General features: G+C 36.1%; 2 protein-coding genes and 1 long non-coding RNA gene across 4 annotated transcripts in view; 2 read left to right on the forward strand and 1 right to left on the reverse strand.

Moving 5' to 3' along the window:
• LOC117990245 (chromatin assembly factor 1 subunit A-like) overlaps nucleotides 1-19,455 on the reverse strand; it is a 457,923-nt gene that overhangs the window by 303,544 nt on the left and 134,924 nt on the right. The window lies entirely within an intron of this gene.
• Nucleotides 1,513-17,997, forward strand: LOC138403516 (uncharacterized). The gene is made up of 5 exons (XM_069504384.1): nucleotides 1,513-1,599; nucleotides 14,354-14,579; nucleotides 15,864-15,994; nucleotides 16,932-17,087; nucleotides 17,834-17,997. The coding sequence occupies exons 2-5, from the start codon at nucleotides 14,479-14,481 to the stop codon at nucleotides 17,995-17,997; spliced, it is 552 nt and encodes a 183-aa protein (XP_069360485.1). The 5' UTR covers nucleotides 1,513-1,599; nucleotides 14,354-14,478.
• On the forward strand, nucleotides 8,462-9,394 carry LOC138403476 (uncharacterized). The gene is made up of 3 exons (XR_011237738.1): nucleotides 8,462-8,771; nucleotides 8,987-9,103; nucleotides 9,259-9,394. It is a non-coding gene; the product is annotated as an uncharacterized lncRNA (long non-coding RNA).

Below are 19,455 nucleotides of genomic sequence, written 5' to 3' on the forward strand. Positions count from 1 at the left end.
ATTTGGTACAGAGCTGGATTGCACCCCAGAGACGAACGACTACTTTTTATCCTGGAAAATCAAAGAGTTCCCAAAAAGTCGCCTGCATCATCACCATCAACACAGGTGTCTTGTAGCGACTTCTACACGCCACGGTCTTGCGCTGCTTGAATCCAGCGGCTTCCTGCGACTCATCTGATGTGGTCCGTCCACCTTGTAGGGGGTCTTCCAAAGCTGCGCCTTTCGGTGCGGAGGTTGCCATTCCAGTACCTTAAAACTCCAACGTCTATCGGTTTGTGTGTCGTGCCCTGCCCATTGCCACTTCAGCTTCACAAACCGTTGAGCTATGTCATCATTTAATTTTAGTACTTAGCGCCGGGGGCATGATTAAATAATAATTACTGCTGACTTAAATATTCGCTTCGCTACGATTTACGATTGTTTTCTTTAGATTGGTGATTCTTTTTTCAATATTTACCTTCTTACGGTTCCGTACCTAAAGGGTAAAAACGGGACACTATTAATGGCACTATGCTGTCTGTCTGTGTGTCTATACTAAATAAGTCACAAACCTCAAAATAGTTTTCCCAAAACCAAATATTAGATTGAAAATTCAATTAAATTAATTTTCAGGGGGGGGGGCTCTCATACATGAAAAAGGAGCCGATTTTTTTTTCTTTCGCTAGCATGTGGGGTGTATCTTTGTTTAGGACTTATTGAGTAGAGTATGAATATATTTTAATTATTTTTTATTTAAAAAAATAAAATATATAAAAATATATATAAAAAATAGTTTTATTTTAAAAATTTTGTGACGGGGGCTATCTCAAAAAATAAACAGTTAACTAGTTAGGAATATGAAATTTGGATATAATATAATGTAACATATACCCTACCGTTTTTAAACAACAAATCATTACTTAAAACAACGATTTACAAAGTAGTTTGTAAGCTGTGACCAAAACAATAGAACATTTTTGGGGGTTTTCTTTTACGGTTAGCGAGCTCATAAAAAATTTATTTCCTACACACAAAATAATAACGAATGTACATAATTATGTACGGAACCCTACAAGAGCGAGGCCCGACTCGCAATTGACCTTTTTTTTCGACAGCTTAGTTCGTCAAAGACACAAAGTCGTCCTTTTGTATCAAAGCGTATAATAAAGATGGTACTAGAATACTAGATAAATAGTAACAAGGCTAGATTGAACTAAACAAGCGCCAAGCAAAAACTTTCTTACTTTTTAATATTATGGAAAAAGTATTTTTTCTTAGCATTTCCTCCCCAGACGTCTCGGTCTCTTATAAACCACTTTTTTGCCTTTTAGTTTAATTAGCGACATTGCGCAATAGAAAGCATGAAGCAGAAATTGCATTGAGGTATAAGGCCATAGAGATGCAGATCTCATACTTCAGCAGCCCTTTTTTTTCTGCTGGTAAAAATGCTATTACGCATCCCGCACAAAGGCGGATATGTGGGACTCACTGGCAGTTTATTAAAGCGATACCGTCCGCGTCAAGTATAAGGCGTCTCAGGATCTCGGATATCGGATGCGACTGAGACGTCCTGACGTTGGACCAGCACAGGTTTACTCCCAATACCTAGAGCGGTAGAAGGTAAGCATTATGTCTCCTTTTTCTCCCCTGTCTTCTTCTGCGGAGCAGGTGGGTGTTAGCGTCCAGCTCTCGTTCCCGATCCGCGGCGTCCTTCAGTGAGCACAATAATTGCGATACATCTCTCTGGCTTTCTCGTGACTTTTTATCGACAAAGCGTTGTACAAACGCGTTGTCCCACTAATATTGTAATTCGTTTATCATCCTCAATCCATCACCGTTACCATAGTCCTCCACGATGTCCAAGTGCAGATTTGTCAGATTTGAAACACCTTTGAGGACATTATGGAGAACTGTAAGACATGCAGGTTTCCTCGCAATTTGCTTTAATTCAATTAAAGCAATTAAAGCTTCGTTGGAAAAAATAACTGGATATAAATGTAACCTACTCTTAGTAGTAAAACTCTGAAATCATATGTTTTTCAGTAATATGTGTTTGTTGATAAATAATATAGAAATAGTAAAAGCTTTATCATTTACTAAATAACAATAATCACGATTGGTCTTTTTGTTCAACAATCAGGTTGATTTGTTATTTTGCAGTACATCACAGCCTCTAGGATTTTGCAACCTCTCTGCAAAAAAGACTACAACTAGTTAGAGCTTCCTCTTGCCTCTTAAAATGTAAATTCAGGAGCATGATTTAGACGTGTATTGCGATTTGAAATTTAAATTTGCATCTTGTTGCTTCTTAGAGTACGCTAGCACCACACCCTCTAGAGTCTTGACTATTAAGACGAGTTTATTCATAGCGCGCTATTCTATAATATAAATGAATCACTAAATGTGTTGGTCATCGCAAATCTCGAGAACAGCTGAACCGATTTCGCTAATTCTTTTTTTATAATATTCCTTGAAGTACGAGGATGGTTCTTACGGAGAGAAAAATTTAAAAAATTTGAATCGACTGTTAGGCGGAACGAAGTTCGCCAGGGCAGCTAGTACTTAAATAAACTTAGTTGAGTTCTTATTTGAATGATATAAGTATAACCAATCAAACTCAGTGAATGTAGACGAAATCCAGATTTATGCAAAATTTTGTAAATTTAATTTTAAAGTTACGCAGGCTTAAAGATAGGTACAAATCTTTTAGCCCATATTACTTTGAAACTATTTACACATTTTTACGGAAATCTGGAAAACCACAGACGCAGATCAGTATTTAGACAGTATGTTCAAAATTTCATTGATTATTTAAATGAGAATCAAACTAAGTTTATATAGAAAGCGCTGTAAAAGCGCGCTACGGAAACTTCTTCTAAATCACATCATCACGCATCCCTATTTTTTTATGTGTGTCCGCTATTTTGTCCTCCGACATGATGTACGGATACTTTTATGTTTCTTTGACTTGCTCTGTTGGACGAGAATTAACACCTAGGTATGTGTTTTTTTCAGCGTGTTATTCATTATTATGTGTTACATGCTATTTTTTTATAATGTAAACACATCCCATATTATAAGTGCGAAAGTGCTCTGTACTTTAATTCTTCACAAGTTCATTTTATTAATAGGTACCTACGTCATTCCCATTGAATTTTCGAGAAAATAAATGCTCTTACATATTTTGATAAGCTGTGTCAATAATTTTATTTTCACATACCTAATATGATTCTTTCATTTAAATAAGTACCTACGCTACTTATGCACATAATGATGTAACATATAATATTGTAAAGCCGGCCAAGTGCGAGTCAGACTCACCCACCGAGGGTTCCGTAGCTTGGAAAGAAACTTAAATATTTATTTAGTAGAATTATTGGACTGTTTCAAAAACAAATCTCTTATAGGCAATTGAAAATAAAAAAGAGGAAAACCGTAAAAGGTTTGCTGGTGATTTGCAGAAAACTGTGCTAAGTAAAGTAGTTAGAGAATCCGGTTTATTTTACACAATTAAATATTACAGGTAGGTATATATTACATATATAACACGTTTTTATTTTTTACGTGAACTTCTATCAACTTCTAATTATTTAAGAGTAGCTGATGCCCGCGACTTCGTCCGCGTGGATTTGCATTTTTCAAAATCCCGCAGGAACTCTTTGATTTTCCGGGATAAAAAGTAGCCTATGTGTTAATCAAGGGTATAATCTATCTCCATTCCAATGTTCATCCAAATCCGTTAAGCCGTTTTTTCGTGATTGAGTAACAAACATCCAAACATCCAGACATCCACACATTCACATTTATAATATAATATTATATTATTAGGATTTTTCATTGTGCAATCTTCAAAGATAAAGGGGATAAGGGGGGGGGGGGATATTTTTGTCATTTTTAAACGTGAGTCAAAAACTAAGGCGCTTATTTCCATTTACCTAAGTACTTATTTGACGCCACGTTTCGGCCCCTTTCACAATAATAATAATATTTTGGAATTCTTTCAATTTTAGTAAGATTAAACAAAGAACGGACAGTTAATTCATCACTGTGATGCGAATATATCAGTGCTATCCACCAATCTGGATAGTCCGGTGTTCGGCGCGAGAGTGGCTTGTATTGCTAGCTGAAAATCCTGAAAAACAACTGGCTTTACTGAACGGTAGGTATGAGGCGGGGGACGCCCCGCACACCCGCACGTCATCCGCGCTAGCCCGCACCGGGTTAGCGCGAGGACTGTGCGGGTGTGCGGGGCGCTCCCTCGCTTATTGCCAGCTCGACCTGTCGCGGACTATATTTACTAAGCCCTCGACTTCGCTCATCAGTACCCATATTATAAATGCGAAAGTGTGTTTGTTTGTTGGTTTAGGTTTATTGGTTTGGGGAGTGACATGGTAGCCTACTTTTTATCCGGGAACCGGGAAACCAAACAGTCCCCACGAGGATTTAGGTTTTGAATTTCCGTGATAAAACGTAGCCTACTAATGTCAGGGATGCGAGCTATCTTTGTACTAAGTTTTGCTAAAATCGGCCCTGAAAATGTAACAGATAGATATACAGATATATTGACACACTTCCGCATTTATTATATTAGTAGTAGTAAGATATATGTCTATGTATCTACTAATATTGAATTTTTCAACACCTGTCTACATAAACGTATCTGTAAATAAAAGCATCTGCAAATGGTTCAGGTAAAAATAGCAATGGAACGATATAAATACCGAGCTGATTATGTTTTCTTATTACACTCAATAAACCGACTACACAGAAGGCAACGATACCTACTCGTAGCTTTTAGGAATAATGAAATTCTTCTTGATTCTCCTCCTGGGCTTCGGCGTAGCTGCTGGTGAGTCAGCCATTCTTTACCTTATTAGGGTTCCGTAGGGGACCCTATTACTAAAAGCGAGCACGTACACCTCCGATCCGAATCCGTGAAAATAAAGATATTTAAAAAAATCTACGTCATATAATTGTCACAAGCTACCATACAAATATATAGTTTTATGACTACTTCGGAATGTATTTTCACGGACTTGGATCGGATGAGTGCGTAGGAAATAGCCCTAGGCCTCCGCGATCCGTCTGCCCGTCCGTCCGTCCGTCTGTTAATTTTCTTTGAAGACTCATATAAACACTTAAACCTACATACACATAGGTTAAGTGTTTTATATATGTACTAACTATCCATGTAATTATTACCTACTGTTTGTTTCTATTAAAAAAAAATAGATATAGTTAAAGACCTGCAGAGCTATAATAGGCTATTTTTAGCCCGGATAGTCATGAAATTATCCGGGTTAAAAATAGCTAGGGCTGTAAATTATTAGGAGGAAAAAGTTATCGTACTAGTTGTGTTTGGTTTATTGCAGAACAGATCTAAATCAAACGCCAGTCTAACATCAATAGAGTTAGATTTTGTACTAAGTTGATACTCGTGTTCTAAACTTAGTTAATCTTTCCATATTCTCTGTAACAAAATTTTCTTAATAAGACCATCTATCAAGTTTACCTGAAAACGTTTCTAGTTGCTTTATTATTGTAATAAGTAAGAGACGGGCGTCTCGGGCCGTTTGTCAGCGTAATTACCCCTTCACGAACGACGGAACGGATTTTATATACCCTCAATTTGTTATGGACTAAGAGTTAGCGCGTACCAGACCTTCGTTATTTTATAAAAGATGAAAGTTTGTCCGCGTGATGTCCCCAACACTGGGAGAAAAGTTTGTTTGGATGTTTGTTTGGATCACTTTAGTTATTAGTATTATGGCAGCCCCCTGCAGTTAAGGTTTAAAAGTTTAAGGGTGCCTGGCAGAGGGTTGCCACGACACTAAGTGTCTGGTAATGCATGACGTGATTTATTGTACTATTCTGAAGAAAATATAGAATAACTAGCTTATGCTCGCGACTTCGTCCGCGTGGACTACACAAATTTCAAACCCATATTTCACCCCCTTAGGGGTTGAATTTTTAAAAATCCTTTCTTAGCGGATGCCTACGTCATTATAGCTATCTGCATGCAAAATTTCAGCCCGATCCGTCCAGTAGTTTGAGCTGTGCGTTGATAGATCAGTCAGTCAGTCAGTCAGTCAGTAAGTCACCTTTTCCTTTTATATATTTAGATTAGACTTTTTACTTTGGTGTAAGATTTTTTACAACTTTATTATCTGTTATCTCCAAAAGCCACCATAATCCGAACAAACATTTAAACAAACATTCCTCCCAGTATTGGGGACAATACGCAGAAAAACTTTCAGGTTTTATGAAATAACGAAAGTCTAGCACGCGCTGGCTCTCTCTCTATTATTGTGTAATTTAGGCGTGAATAAATTTTGTGAATGACATCTATTTTCATTAAAAAGTATTCACGGTAAATATTTCCACCAGGTCCCACCAAATCACACTACAATATCAATAGGTATTTTAATATCGAAATCAATAATTTAGTAAATTTTGAACAATTTCCATTTACAAGTTAGGAGTTTGCGTAAAGATCTTATGAATAAGTGACGTAAGGAAAATTCAATAAAAAAGCAGTAAGAATCCTTAACAAATTTTATACTGAGAGATGGTAATGGAGTTATCCACTAGGCTTCCATAATACATACCTCCTATATCAAAGGAAATAAGATATACAAAATAAAATAAATAAACTTTGCTCTTTCTCAACATAATGATGTTACATTGCGGCTGGTTCACATAACTCCATTCGCTAAATCCAGTAAGTTCTTTACAGGCTGAACAAGGGCTGGTATAGAAAGCGATATGAAATTTTTTTCAGACCTTTATTGGAAACACTATGGGCACTAGAATTCAGTATTTGGATAGTACATCGAATTGAAAAGTGTACTTAATGCATCGAATTGAAAAATGTACCAGATGAGGAGATCCGTATATTGCCCACACGTAGGAGAACTAGAGTAACCGACATATCTCAACGGGTTGCGAAGCTGAAGTGGAAATGGGCACGGCACATAGTTCGTAAAACCGATAGATGTTGGGATCCCAAGGAGCTGGAATGACGACCTCGCACCGGAAGACGCAGTGTTGCACCGGAAGACCTCCCCACTACGTGGACGGACGACATCAGACGAGTCGCAGGGAGCCGCTGGATTCAGGCGGCCAAGGCCGTGGCGCACGGGCGGTTCACGGCCATACAAATTCCGTTCCCTTACAAATGCGAATAGCAAAATAGAAGTTGACAGATTCGGCCACAGAACGATACAATAACACACGTTCACTGCCTGCTACCTGCCTGACGCCATTTTGTTATCAGTTGTTGTCAGGGTCTTAACAGATAGAACTAATGTTGTTTAGTATAAAAAATCTCCATAATTTTAGTTTGTGCAATTAGAACTAGGTGGCGTTTTATCAAAAAATAAATTACGGTGCGACAAGGCTATCTTGGCGCGTGGCGAAATTGGAACTAACGGTGCCGTCAAGTGTCCCCTTTGTTCTTGTTTGAATATTCTAAGCCTTTGTTCTCCAATAGCGCCCCCCTGTCAATGTCAATCAAGTGGCAAGAGAGCCTTGTCGCACTGTAGTCTGGTATCTCTACGACTTCCCATAAAGCAAATTAAAAAGAAGAAGAAGATCTCTACGACTCAAAAAGATTTATTTACTACTAGCCACAGGACACTATTACTCCTATGCTACTAGCTGAAGCCCGCGACTTCATCCGCGTGGAATTATGTTTTTAAAAACACTGAGGGAATTCTTTGATTTTCCGGGATAAAAAGTAGCCTATTTCACTCTCTAGGTCTATATTTATACCCATAGACTATATGTATAGTCTATAGTATACCCATGCAAAAAATAACGTCAATCCGTTGCACGTTGCGACTTGATTAGAGGACAAACCAACAAACAAATACACTTTCGCATTTATAATAAGGGTACTATAGCAACCTTGACATCCATGTTTGTGCCACATTTTTGTTTACGCAGTGTTACTGCATCCGTGATCCATCCATTCAAGTGTACTGCTGGGATATTCACTTATAAATGCATGCTAAATTCAACATAACCTAATACCCATAGAGAATGCAGTACAAAAATCATGTGTAAAGAAAAAATGAAAATTTAGTTTTAAATAATAAATTACGGGTTTTGTTTTATTACCTCAACTTTTAGTACTGAAAGTACTTCTTTCAATGTATAAAATAATAAATAATGCGGCCGAACTAAGAATAAGACTGAATTTCTGCCATATTGCGACGTGTACCTAAGCGGGATTATAATTTTTGATTCGTATTTTCTTTGAAGTCACTACCTATAAAAATAATATATGAATCAAACCTGAACACGTGTTATACCTGTTATACGTATAGCTATATAGTTGACCTTAAAAAACTAGTATCCAAGGCCGGAAAAAATAAAAAAAAATTACATACAATAGTTACTGCAATTAGAAACAGATGGCGCCACTACGAAAGATTAGCTGACGTCTCTATACCAGTATATAATGTACTCTGTGGTTGTTGTTCTAGTGGTGCTGTGTGTGTTCCCGATTGTAATAGTACGCGAAAAGACGCTATATTACATTAGTTTCCAGTGTGCTGTGTGAGAAAAGACTCAAAAAGTGGCTTAAGTATATAAATTATGATGTTTTGCGAAGTAAAAGTACAATAGATCTTAAAAATAAGTCTCAAGTGTGTCGCACTTTGAAAACCGTTTTGTGACACAAAAATCTCGTCTTGCAGTAACAGCATTTCCTACTTTGTTCCTGCAATCTGAGATCCTCAGTGGTACTCCATCCATTCCACTGCATGATTCTGAAGAAATTTGTACTAGTAAGTTTTCATGGCTTTGTGTATTGTATATTGTTGATATCATTCCTCTAATCACAGTCCAGTTGCTTTGTCCAATGTATCACAACCTTCTTTAGCATATATTTTACAATCAAACCGAAGAAAATGTATTTCTTTATGCCTGAATCATCTTACCACTGCGTAGCACTAATTTTGGCCTTTAATTTTAAAATGATTAATATTTAATTTACTTTCAGGATCAGAGAAGATTGACCTTGATCATAATTATTATGCTTCCAAAAATATATATAATGACCACAACTATTGTACACAGCTGCAAACATCACAATCAGCAAGTGAAAATGAGCTTTTAGGTGAGAAAATATAATTTATTATTATTTGAAACAATATTCATTATAATATTACTAATAGGTCGTTAGGTCTAGTAATATATACATCAAAATTTCTTTTATGTTTTGATTTTAATAAAATGTTGATAATTTACCTTAACCAAACTGTTATTTTTCAGAACCCTTGCCATCTACTAAAAGAAGATTAGTAGAATACTCAGAAGATATATACATATATATACATGCATATAACAAATTTAAAAAAAGATTTAAAAGAAAATAAATAAATGTCTTGAAATAAAATGTGTTTTTTATTTTTAGAATCGATTAATTTAGGTTATTTAAGTAAAAAACCCTTTAGGTAATAAAACAAGTTCAAAATACAAGAAGCTAAAGCTGCAGGAAAAAATCCTCTAAAATCCAAAACTAGAATTCAGAGCCGCGTAAAGGAGGCAATTTAAAAAAATATCTTGCTAAGCTATTGGCTCAAATAATCTGATCTTATTGGTTAGTAGAGAAATAGCAAAATAGAGTTTGACAGATGATCGACCAATCATGGGCTGCATTTCAAGGGTGTCAAAATTTGTTTGCCCGTGAGCCATCTGATACGTAGTATCCCTATTAATCTGTGCCGTGGCGTGTGGAAGCCCCTACAAGCAATCAGTGCATCATATTTCTCTCGTAAATCAACTCACACTATAGTCGACGCATTTTAAACGTCGAGTTATCTGTCTGTTTCACTCGCACTTATGTAAGTGTGAGTGAAACAGACAGATAATTCGACGACTCAGTTTAAATTGCGTCGACTATAGTGTGTATGAGCTGCTGGAATAATGTGAACCAACCACTCCTTATTTTTACTTTATCTTTTTTTATGTCCCAACGGAATAGAATCCGACATTGCCGGAAGCGGAAATAATTTTCATTTTAACACGTCGCGTCGCGCATCCTAAGTGAATTTTCAGAAAACCTGAGTCATTAATTGTGAAAAAGAATACCTACCTATTACATGTTTGTTGCAGTTTTTTCTTTTTCTTTGAAAGGTAAATTATACAAGAAGCAACGATGAACTAGAAGCTCATGTTTAAGAATAACTATAATTATTTCGATTCATCATTATCAAATTACCCCCAGACTTACTATAGACTCAGAAAGCATTTGTTTATACAATTTTGAGTGAAATGTCAATCTACATAAATATTTTATCAAAAGAGACTTCAATTTAGAATCGTAACATATAAAATTAAAAAGGCCTATATACATTTAAATTGTCCATAACTAAAGTTATAATCATCTCTAATCTCTATATTTCTCAAGCACGAACAAATGGGTTACCCATCCAGTTACCTACCTGTCAAACAGCGACAAGAGGACTAATAGGTATTCACTGAGTTTGGGTGACTCTGACCTTTTGCAAACCTTTCGTAAGTGAAACTTAATATTTGGATAACGGAGTTATCTTTTCCTTTCTGTTTGAATCTTTTCAGCTGAATTGTATTCTCATTGTTTTTCATTATAAAGTTACTTGATCGTAACCGAATAATATATTAATGAAATTTTAAGCGGAGGGGAGCTGTGGCTTTTATTTAATAAAGGAAGTTTGTTTGTAAAGTTCTGGAAATGCCAAATTTAAAACGACCTCCCTGGCGCAGTGTGCGTAGTGGGTTCATTAGTTGAAAGCCCCAGGTTAATTCCCGGCAGGCCAATGCCAAATCGGGCACACTCCGACGAAAAATATGAGTTTTAGCCGGCTTATCATCATCATTATAATATATTGGAGTGCTATCATCTCTCAGGCATGCAGGTTTCCTCACGATGCTTTCTTTACTGTTCAACAAGACGTGTTATTTAATTGCTGAAAACGTACATAAATCCGAAAAGTTAGAGGTGCGTGCCCGGGATCGAACCCCTGACCTCTGATTAGGAGACAGACGTCCTAACCACTAGGCTATCACAGCTTAGCCGGCTTATACCTACCTACCTATATTTGTAACTTCAGTATCAAAAAAATCTTAAGTGCATCAAGTTATAGGAGCTCTTTATGAACTTCCAAAAACTTTTGAGTGCTAAAACGTTTATGGCTACTTAAAGTTTTAATTATATTGTTAAAAGTAAATTTACTGTGACCACTGTGTGAAAGTTCAGTTTACCAAAACTAATTAGTTCTCCGAGCGGCATCGGGCAACTTTACTTAACTAGGTGAGGCGCGTGCTCTATCGCTCTCAACAATCAGCTCTAATTTTGCCTCTATTATTAACTAGTCAAAAAAAGTTCCTGACAAAAGTTGTCCTCAATATGAGTCCAGTCACTAACTCCACTTGCTCTAAAGTGCTTACATAAATACTCTAACTTATACTAGATGTATACTAATAACATAAATTAACGAATAAAATAACGAAAGTTGACAGTTTTTTGTTCATTAGTTTTTGATGCCTCATATACTCATTCAACTAAAATACAACGCTCAAACATGAGGGCAAAACGTAGACACATTTAACGCCGAAAATTTAAGATTTTTTTTGGCAAAAGCCAAAAGTCACTTCTGATCTAGGTACCTAAAGACTAAAGCGCAAACCTTTTAGTACTATTATACTATTATTATGTGCTTTGGGTGTATGTAAGTCTACCACTAATATTTCTACCACCTACAACTAAGTAATTAAAAACACCGCCCAAATGCAAGCCCGACTCACTCGGAAAGAAACAACTTTAAATAGTCATTTGGCTAAATTAATTAACCACCTTAAAAACAAATCGCTTTTATTCGCAACCACAGTTAGTTAAGGTTTGCTTATTCCTTACTTCTAAAATACTTACTTAATTTACAGAATTTGTTTTGTTTTACCAGTAAGACCAGCTGATTACGAAACAGATTCTTTTGCTTTGCAAACTTCCTCGACTGACCAAAAACAATCACCTAAACTTCAATAACGGAACCATAGCGTCAACTCAAGTTATAAGTCAGTATATTAGTCTGGCCATTCAACGAGGTAACGCTGCCAGCGTTCTGGGCACCCTGCCTCGCTGCGGTGGTTTAGATGATATTTTAGATCTGTAATTTTTATGTTTAATTGTTTAGATTCGTTTTATTAATTCTTCTTAGATTATAATTTTGTAATAAACAAAAATTAAGTTATAAGTAGTCAAATTCGATCTTACAACTAGGTACACTTTCCACAGAAATGAATAAAATCTGGTCAATTTGGTTAACAAACTTTCTAGACTGATCAAAATTAATGAACTAAACCTAGTATGGACCATGGCATCAACACAAGTTATAGGTGGTCAAATTCGAGAATTACAGCTGTTATATTTTCCACTGGAATGAATAATCTGGTTAATTGCGCCATAAGTTAAGTGAAACTAAGTAGATTAGCCTTCTCGTAACTCGTTTAGATTTACCGTCCGGGGCTCTGCTCCCGTCCGTCATAATTAGGTACCTACCACTTACCAATCTCCCGAGCGGTGTTTCTGACGTTATTCTAAACTATGACTTTAATGTATAAGTTGAGCCATTAGTATTAGATTAACCCGTTAATACGGACTATTTGAACAGCTATACTACTAACAAGCGAAATTTGAAAACTAAAACCTGACTACGATCGTCTTAATAAACGCTGAAATATTATATATAAATTTAGTTCAATGATTTTCGGTCTTCCTAGTGCAATTAACGAGCTATTTTTTATTTCTTAATTTATTTCATAAATACTGCACAGAACATGCGCATAAAACATCCTCCAATTATGGGCGTGCTTAATTTTTTCCGTAATTTATTCGACGTCAACACCAGCCGTACTATAAGTAATTAAGTATTGTAAAGCATTTTTTTAAAATTCAATTAAATGATAATGTAGAAATTGATAAAAACTTTATGGTAGCATGGACGTGGTAATTAATACGACTAAATTGCTAAAGCTGATTTATTATTCACATTGAATTGTAAGGAGATCACAAACAACGCAATTTATTAAATGTCATCAGTAATAGCATCAAATTTAAATTAACCCGTAAGTAGGTACCTACGTCAAGAGGACGTCACTGTAACTGAAATATTATGCGCATTCAAAATTAAGACGTGTGATAAAAATGAGGAGCTGCAAACAGAACCAGACTACCTACTTAGTCAATGAAATTGAATTTGACAAGACTGCGCAAAAATTGAGACTAGGATTGCATTTAAAAAGCTCTTTAGTTCCGGTTTTGTTAAAAAATTCATTTTTAAGGATGTCTTTATTCTTTACCTCATATCGAGCCTGTTTTAATAGAAAATAATAACAGGGTTATTGTTTTCTATCCGTTTAGCGGTGTTTTCACTAGAATTAAACAACGACTTTCAGCGTTAGTACAGAGTCGCATGTTAAAATTCCTCAGAAAAGGATAGCACTAGATTTAAATAAAAATAAATAAATAAATAAAGCCTTTATTTCCAATCGATAATTCAATAGTTACATTAATTTTTATAGTTCATTAGTTACAAGCATTTTTATTTGTTACAATTCATTACAAAATATGACTATAGTTAACACCAGAATAGTTAAAGATAAAGCAGGTATTACAATATTAATCAGTCTATAATATTATTCTTATTATTTAATATTTTATTTTAATGTCAATTCAAGTAGTCAATATTAAGTTTTTATTAGTGTTGATTTACTTATAGTACTTATGTCAAAATTTATTATTAAGTATATTCATAATTTCAATGTCTTAGTACCTATTTCTATTTATGTTCTGTTTTAGTGTATATTTTTTATAAATAACGTCTTGTAACATCATTGCAATTGGAACGCCCATTTTCAGGTATAGGCCTCCTCCATCCTTTTCCATTCGTTCCTGTCCCTCGTTAGCCTGGTCCAGGTATTGCCTGCCGTCTCAGTGATGTCATCGCGTGGTTACCAATACAGTACTTTCTCAGTCCATCGCCCATCAGTTGCTCTCGCAATATGTCCTGCCCACTGCCATTTAAGGAGACATCCTAGTTTTGCCGCGTCAATAACTTTAGTCTTTTTCCTTATTGATTTATTACTAATTTTGTCCTACTAGCACTTGATTTAGACCTGTTAATTTAGTCTAGTTTAGAGATTGTGGCCGATTCCATTAACTATTCTGTAGTGTCAATTTTAATTCCCGGTACGTTCAATGGGGTGCTTTAAATCGTTAAAAAAACTACGGTCGTTTAGTATGCAGCATATAGCACACGTCTCCCAGCGTACCTACCTACTTGTATAATAATATATTCATTTCAGTGATTTATATCAACTTTTATTCTAGATCCTCTACCACACAAAAAATGTCACCTGGAGGACTCATTTTGTTTAACCACACAAGCACAAGCATTTGTAAAAGCACTAATAATTAACGGCATTCCAGAACTTGGCTTAGAACCACTCAAAGAAATGCATATAGAATACATAGAAGTTAAAGAAAAGAAATTACACTATGAAATGTTTAATACTGTTGTGGAAGGATTTAATAATACCATTATTGATGATATCAGGTAAGTTAAGGCATGAATTTCTCCTACGACGCTGATGTCGGCGGCGTACATCGGTCACGCGTACGGGGTCCATGAAGCACATTGCTGCGCTGACAAAGCTGCCAGTGTCACAGTAATATTTTTAACAGTTGATAGAGCTGATAGTATGGTTTCGTGGCGTCATGCGGTTCAGGACCCTGGCTAAAAATCAGCGCTGTCTGTTCTTGTACGTCAAAGTATACAGCATAATGGTGAGTTGGAACCTTTTTTCGGGTTGTGCCACACATGAAAGTTTGTTCCGGCGCTTCTTATGCTTGAAGCATGATGGGTTTAACGCTCAGGTGGAGGAAGCGCCGGGATAACTAACTCTTAGTTATATGTGGTACAATTTAAGAAATAAACGCTTTTCTTTCTTTTTTTATTCTTCTTTCTTTACGACATCAGCGTAGTAGATATTCCTTTTCCTTCAAATTAAATATAAGATTTTGTCTGCGACTGGGCCTGAATTTATTCCGATCCTGAACGTACGTTTAGGATGGGGAACTAAATGGTGAAAAGTTGCTTAGCAACTTATGGCTTTTTTAAATCCCGTAAAAATGCTTTTTCCCTGAGTTAGAAATGATCGTCTATATCGTCACCGGTACACTAAAATGTCGAGTGTCGATGATAGCAGCAGTAATTCAACTCTGGAAACTATTAAAATACTTAGATGCTTCAGTATTATTTATTAGTAGAATGAAAAGTATAGTATCTAATGCAGGATAATGCTGTATTCGTCCTGGACGCTCCTTAATCTTCACGCGCTTTACCAGAATTCTAGATGCAATACCCTCGCTACGCTCGGGAGTTAGTCTAATATCCCTCGTTATGCTTAGGACTTATTTCGGCGCTTGTAACTAAGACATTGCATTACCCGCATGTTGAATAATAATCTATTATTATCGTTATATTTAGTTATCTAAAGGGCTTTTTTATTCATATAAGTACAAGATAGTCATTGACTGTAATGGGTCCTGATAGTAATTGACGATGCAGTCCAAGATGGAAGCGGGCTAATCTGGAAGGGGTATGGCAGTTTTTATTAAATCCATAGGTACCCCTTTGGTTTCTACACGTCCCACCAGACCAGACCAGTGGATTTTTATTTTATAAAATTCCAAAATTCCCGTGCCGGGATTCAAACCCGGGGCCTCCCACTGATAAGACTACAGCGCTCGCTACTGCACCAGAGAGGTCGTCAAAAGGGCAAGCAGCCGCGGCGCGGCACTGAAGTGGTGTTGTTTTTTATTTTCTTTTATTTTACAGCATAAACATGGATTTCAAAATTATGCGGATATTTTTTCACACGAATCTCGTTTCCAATTCTGATTACAAATGTGACGGGGAAATGTATGAGTCTTCAATTTTCGGAGACGGTAAAACAGAAATTATAATGAGTAAGTATCTACATTAATATCATAAACCAGATGGATTTAGGTTTATAAAAATCCCGTGGGAACTCCCGTCTATAATATAAAAGAAATGCCCAATAAAAATGGATGTTCAGAAAAATATCACATCACACAATCACACCAATATAATATATCTTTTCTATATATAAAAACTAGCTTATGCTCGCGACTTCGTCCACGTGGACTACACGAATTTCAAACCCCTATTTCACCCCCTTAGGGATTGAATTTTTAAAAATCCTTAGCGGATGCCTACGTCATAACAGCTATATTATCTGCATGCCAAATTTCAGCCCGACCGATCCGTCCAGTAGTTTGAGCTGTGCGTTGATAGATCAGTCAGTCAGTCAGTCAGTCAGTCAGTCAGTCACCTTTTCTTTTTATACATTTAGATTTAGATGAATCGCTAAATGTGTTGCTGATCGCAAATCTCGAGAACAGCTAAACCGATTTCGCTAATTCTTTTTTTATAATATTCCTTGAAGTAGGTACGAGGATGGTTCTTACGGAGAGAAAAATTTAAAGTATTAAAAAAAATTAAAGAATTGACTGTTAGGCGGTAGGCAGCTAGTACCTATCTCTACATAGTATAAAATAAAATCGCTTCCCGCGTCTTTATGTATGTATGAACGCGTAGATCTTTTAAACTACGCAACGGATTTTAATGCGGTTTTCACCAGCAGATAGAGTGATTCAAGAGGAAGGTTTATAGGTATAGTTTAATTCTCAAAAAATTAGAGATCCCTAGGTAAATTGAAATAATGTGAATTAGGTCGGAAAAAATCCTCAATCAAAATCGGTTAAACGGATGGGCCGTGAAAAGCTAGCAGACAGACAGACGGACAGACAGACAGACAGACACACTTTTGCATTTATAATATTAGTATGGATTATGTTACATATTTTAACTAATTGTTCACAGAGAATTTGCAAGTGGAGATAGTGATTAGTTTCGAAATCATAAAAAATGACCAATGCAAGGATATTATGAATCTTAAGAGCTTGTTGTACGGAGCTGATGCTGTCGATGGTGTGCACTACAAAGTTGGCAATTTGTTTAATGGAAATGAAGCATTGAGTAAGTGAACCAAAGACCTTTCTCTATCTCTAATTAATTCAAGTTTCGCCTTACTGAATGATCTCAAAGATTTTGAGATCATTCAGTAAGTATTATATTAATTATGGCTGTATTTTGAGTCAAAATACAGCCATAACGCATACAGTGCTACAAGGCTATCTTGGCGCGTGGCGAAAATCGGAACTAACTTTGCCGTCAAGTGTCCCCTTTGTTCTTGTTTGAATATTCTATGCTTTTGTTCTCCAACAGCGCCCCCATGTCAATGTCATACAAGTGCTAAGAGAGCCTTGTCGCACTGTAACTGAGTATGTTCCTGCGGTAGTGGCGCAGTGCGGGAGGTGTGTGATGACGTTACGCGAGAACTTAGTGACAACTGTCACCCCTCCCGCACCGCTTCACTACCGCATGAGCCTACTCAGTTGCAACTCTATTCTATTCTTTCAACTTTACAAAACTGTGAAAAACGTTACAACTTTTTTCTTATATATATCACAGACAAATTTATATAATTTTTTAGGCATTGAATTGACAACCACAGATAAAACATAACATTGTAGTTTGTACACAGATATGTAATATATAACACGTATAAGGAATGATGACGCAAAGCGTTTCGTACGCGTAGATGGTATGTTGACGACATGGGGTGGAACTAAGAAATGTATTTACAAATATCTATAAACATTACCCTCCTTCTGGTGCAGTCGGGTAAAGAACAGCTTAATGTTATATCTTTATTTTTCCAGGTGTTGCAGCTAATAAACTGATGAATATGACCTGGAGGACCGTGGTAGCCAACTATGGCAGATACTTCACTGATAAAATAATTGAAAAAATCTTCGAAGCTGTCAAGGTTTTCATGCGTTCACGGCCTTTAGAGGATTTAGCAATATATACTGATACACAGTAGAAACTAAAAAATAATAACTAAATTTTTCTTATTTTTTTTACATTATTATACCTACATAAAAAATATTTAATAAAATCCCTAACCCTACCCATATTATTTCTACCCATATTATCCCTACCCATATTATCCCTACCCATATTATCCCTACCCATATTATCCCTACCCATATTATAAATGCGAAAGTGTGTTTGTTTCTTTGTTGGTTTATTGGTTTGTCCTTCAATCACGTTGCAACGAAGCAACGGATCGACGTAATTTTTTACATGGGTATAGTTGAAGAAGAGTGACATATTGTGCTACTTTTTATCCCGGAAAATCAAAGCGAACGAAGTCGCGGACATCAGCTAGTGATTCAATAAAATTATCTAATTTAGAACAGTTATTTTTTATTATCTGTGGCAAATTTTTTCTTTGTCCTGATTTCCTAAGCTCCAACCCAAGAACATTTATTTGTTACTAGCTGATGCCCGCGACTTCGTCCGCGTGGCTTTACTTTTTTCAAAATCCCGCGGGAACTCTGTTTTTCCGGGATTAAAAGTAGCCTATGTGTTAATCCAGGGTATAATATATCTACATTCCAAATTTCATCCAAATCCGCGCAGCCGTTTTTGCGTGATTGAGTAACAAACATCCAAACATCCACAATATTATTAGGATATTAGGAATTAGGATATTAGGCACAGATATGTCCAGATATGCAACTAGCGTGGCCTCCTCAGTCCCTCTCGCTCAAGCAGAGGTACCTACTTACTTGTGAAATGTTATTCCGTCTATTTTACGTTCGCTCCGGCTATTGTAGCAGGCTATACTGCAACCCACCATTGCACAATAACTTCAAAAACAAAAAACAACAAAACGAATCAATTATTTATTTACAATACTTGAGTCAACATAACCTCACTTCACGTTGTTTGCCAAAATCTCACGTACAAATACATTTTGGCAAACAAAAAAAAGTGGCCACGGTGATAAAGACAAAACATAATCATTTTGTCACGTTCTAATAAGAGCTTAAATGCATTTAGCTATCTTGCTCTAACAGTAAGGGTCACAATAGGGCTACTTCTAATAGTCCTTGTTCTGAGATATTAGGATTAGGATAAGACCACAATAATATATTATAGTACCAATGCGACAGGGAGGTCGACAAAACTGAATAGAACCATAAAATCCACTTATATAAAAAGTAATAATTTTTTCCAACTCATTGTGTCGTCGCTAACGTTGGCTCGTCACAATTTTTAAGTACGTAATACAATAAAATGATTTATGATGTTGAAAAGTTTCATTTTGGTAAACATTTCATATGAATAGCAATTTTTTCAGACATTTATTTTTCACGGGGTCCACTTCGAATTTTTCGTTCTGAAAACATTTTTGGGGTACTGTACCTCAAAAGGAAAAACGTAACCCTTATAGGATTACTTTGTTGTCTGTCTGTCTGTTTGCCTGTCTGTC

The sequence above is a fragment of the Maniola hyperantus genome, chromosome 17 (assembly GCF_902806685.2).
Source record: "Maniola hyperantus chromosome 17, iAphHyp1.2, whole genome shotgun sequence".
Lineage (NCBI taxonomy): Eukaryota > Metazoa > Arthropoda > Insecta > Lepidoptera > Nymphalidae > Maniola > Maniola hyperantus.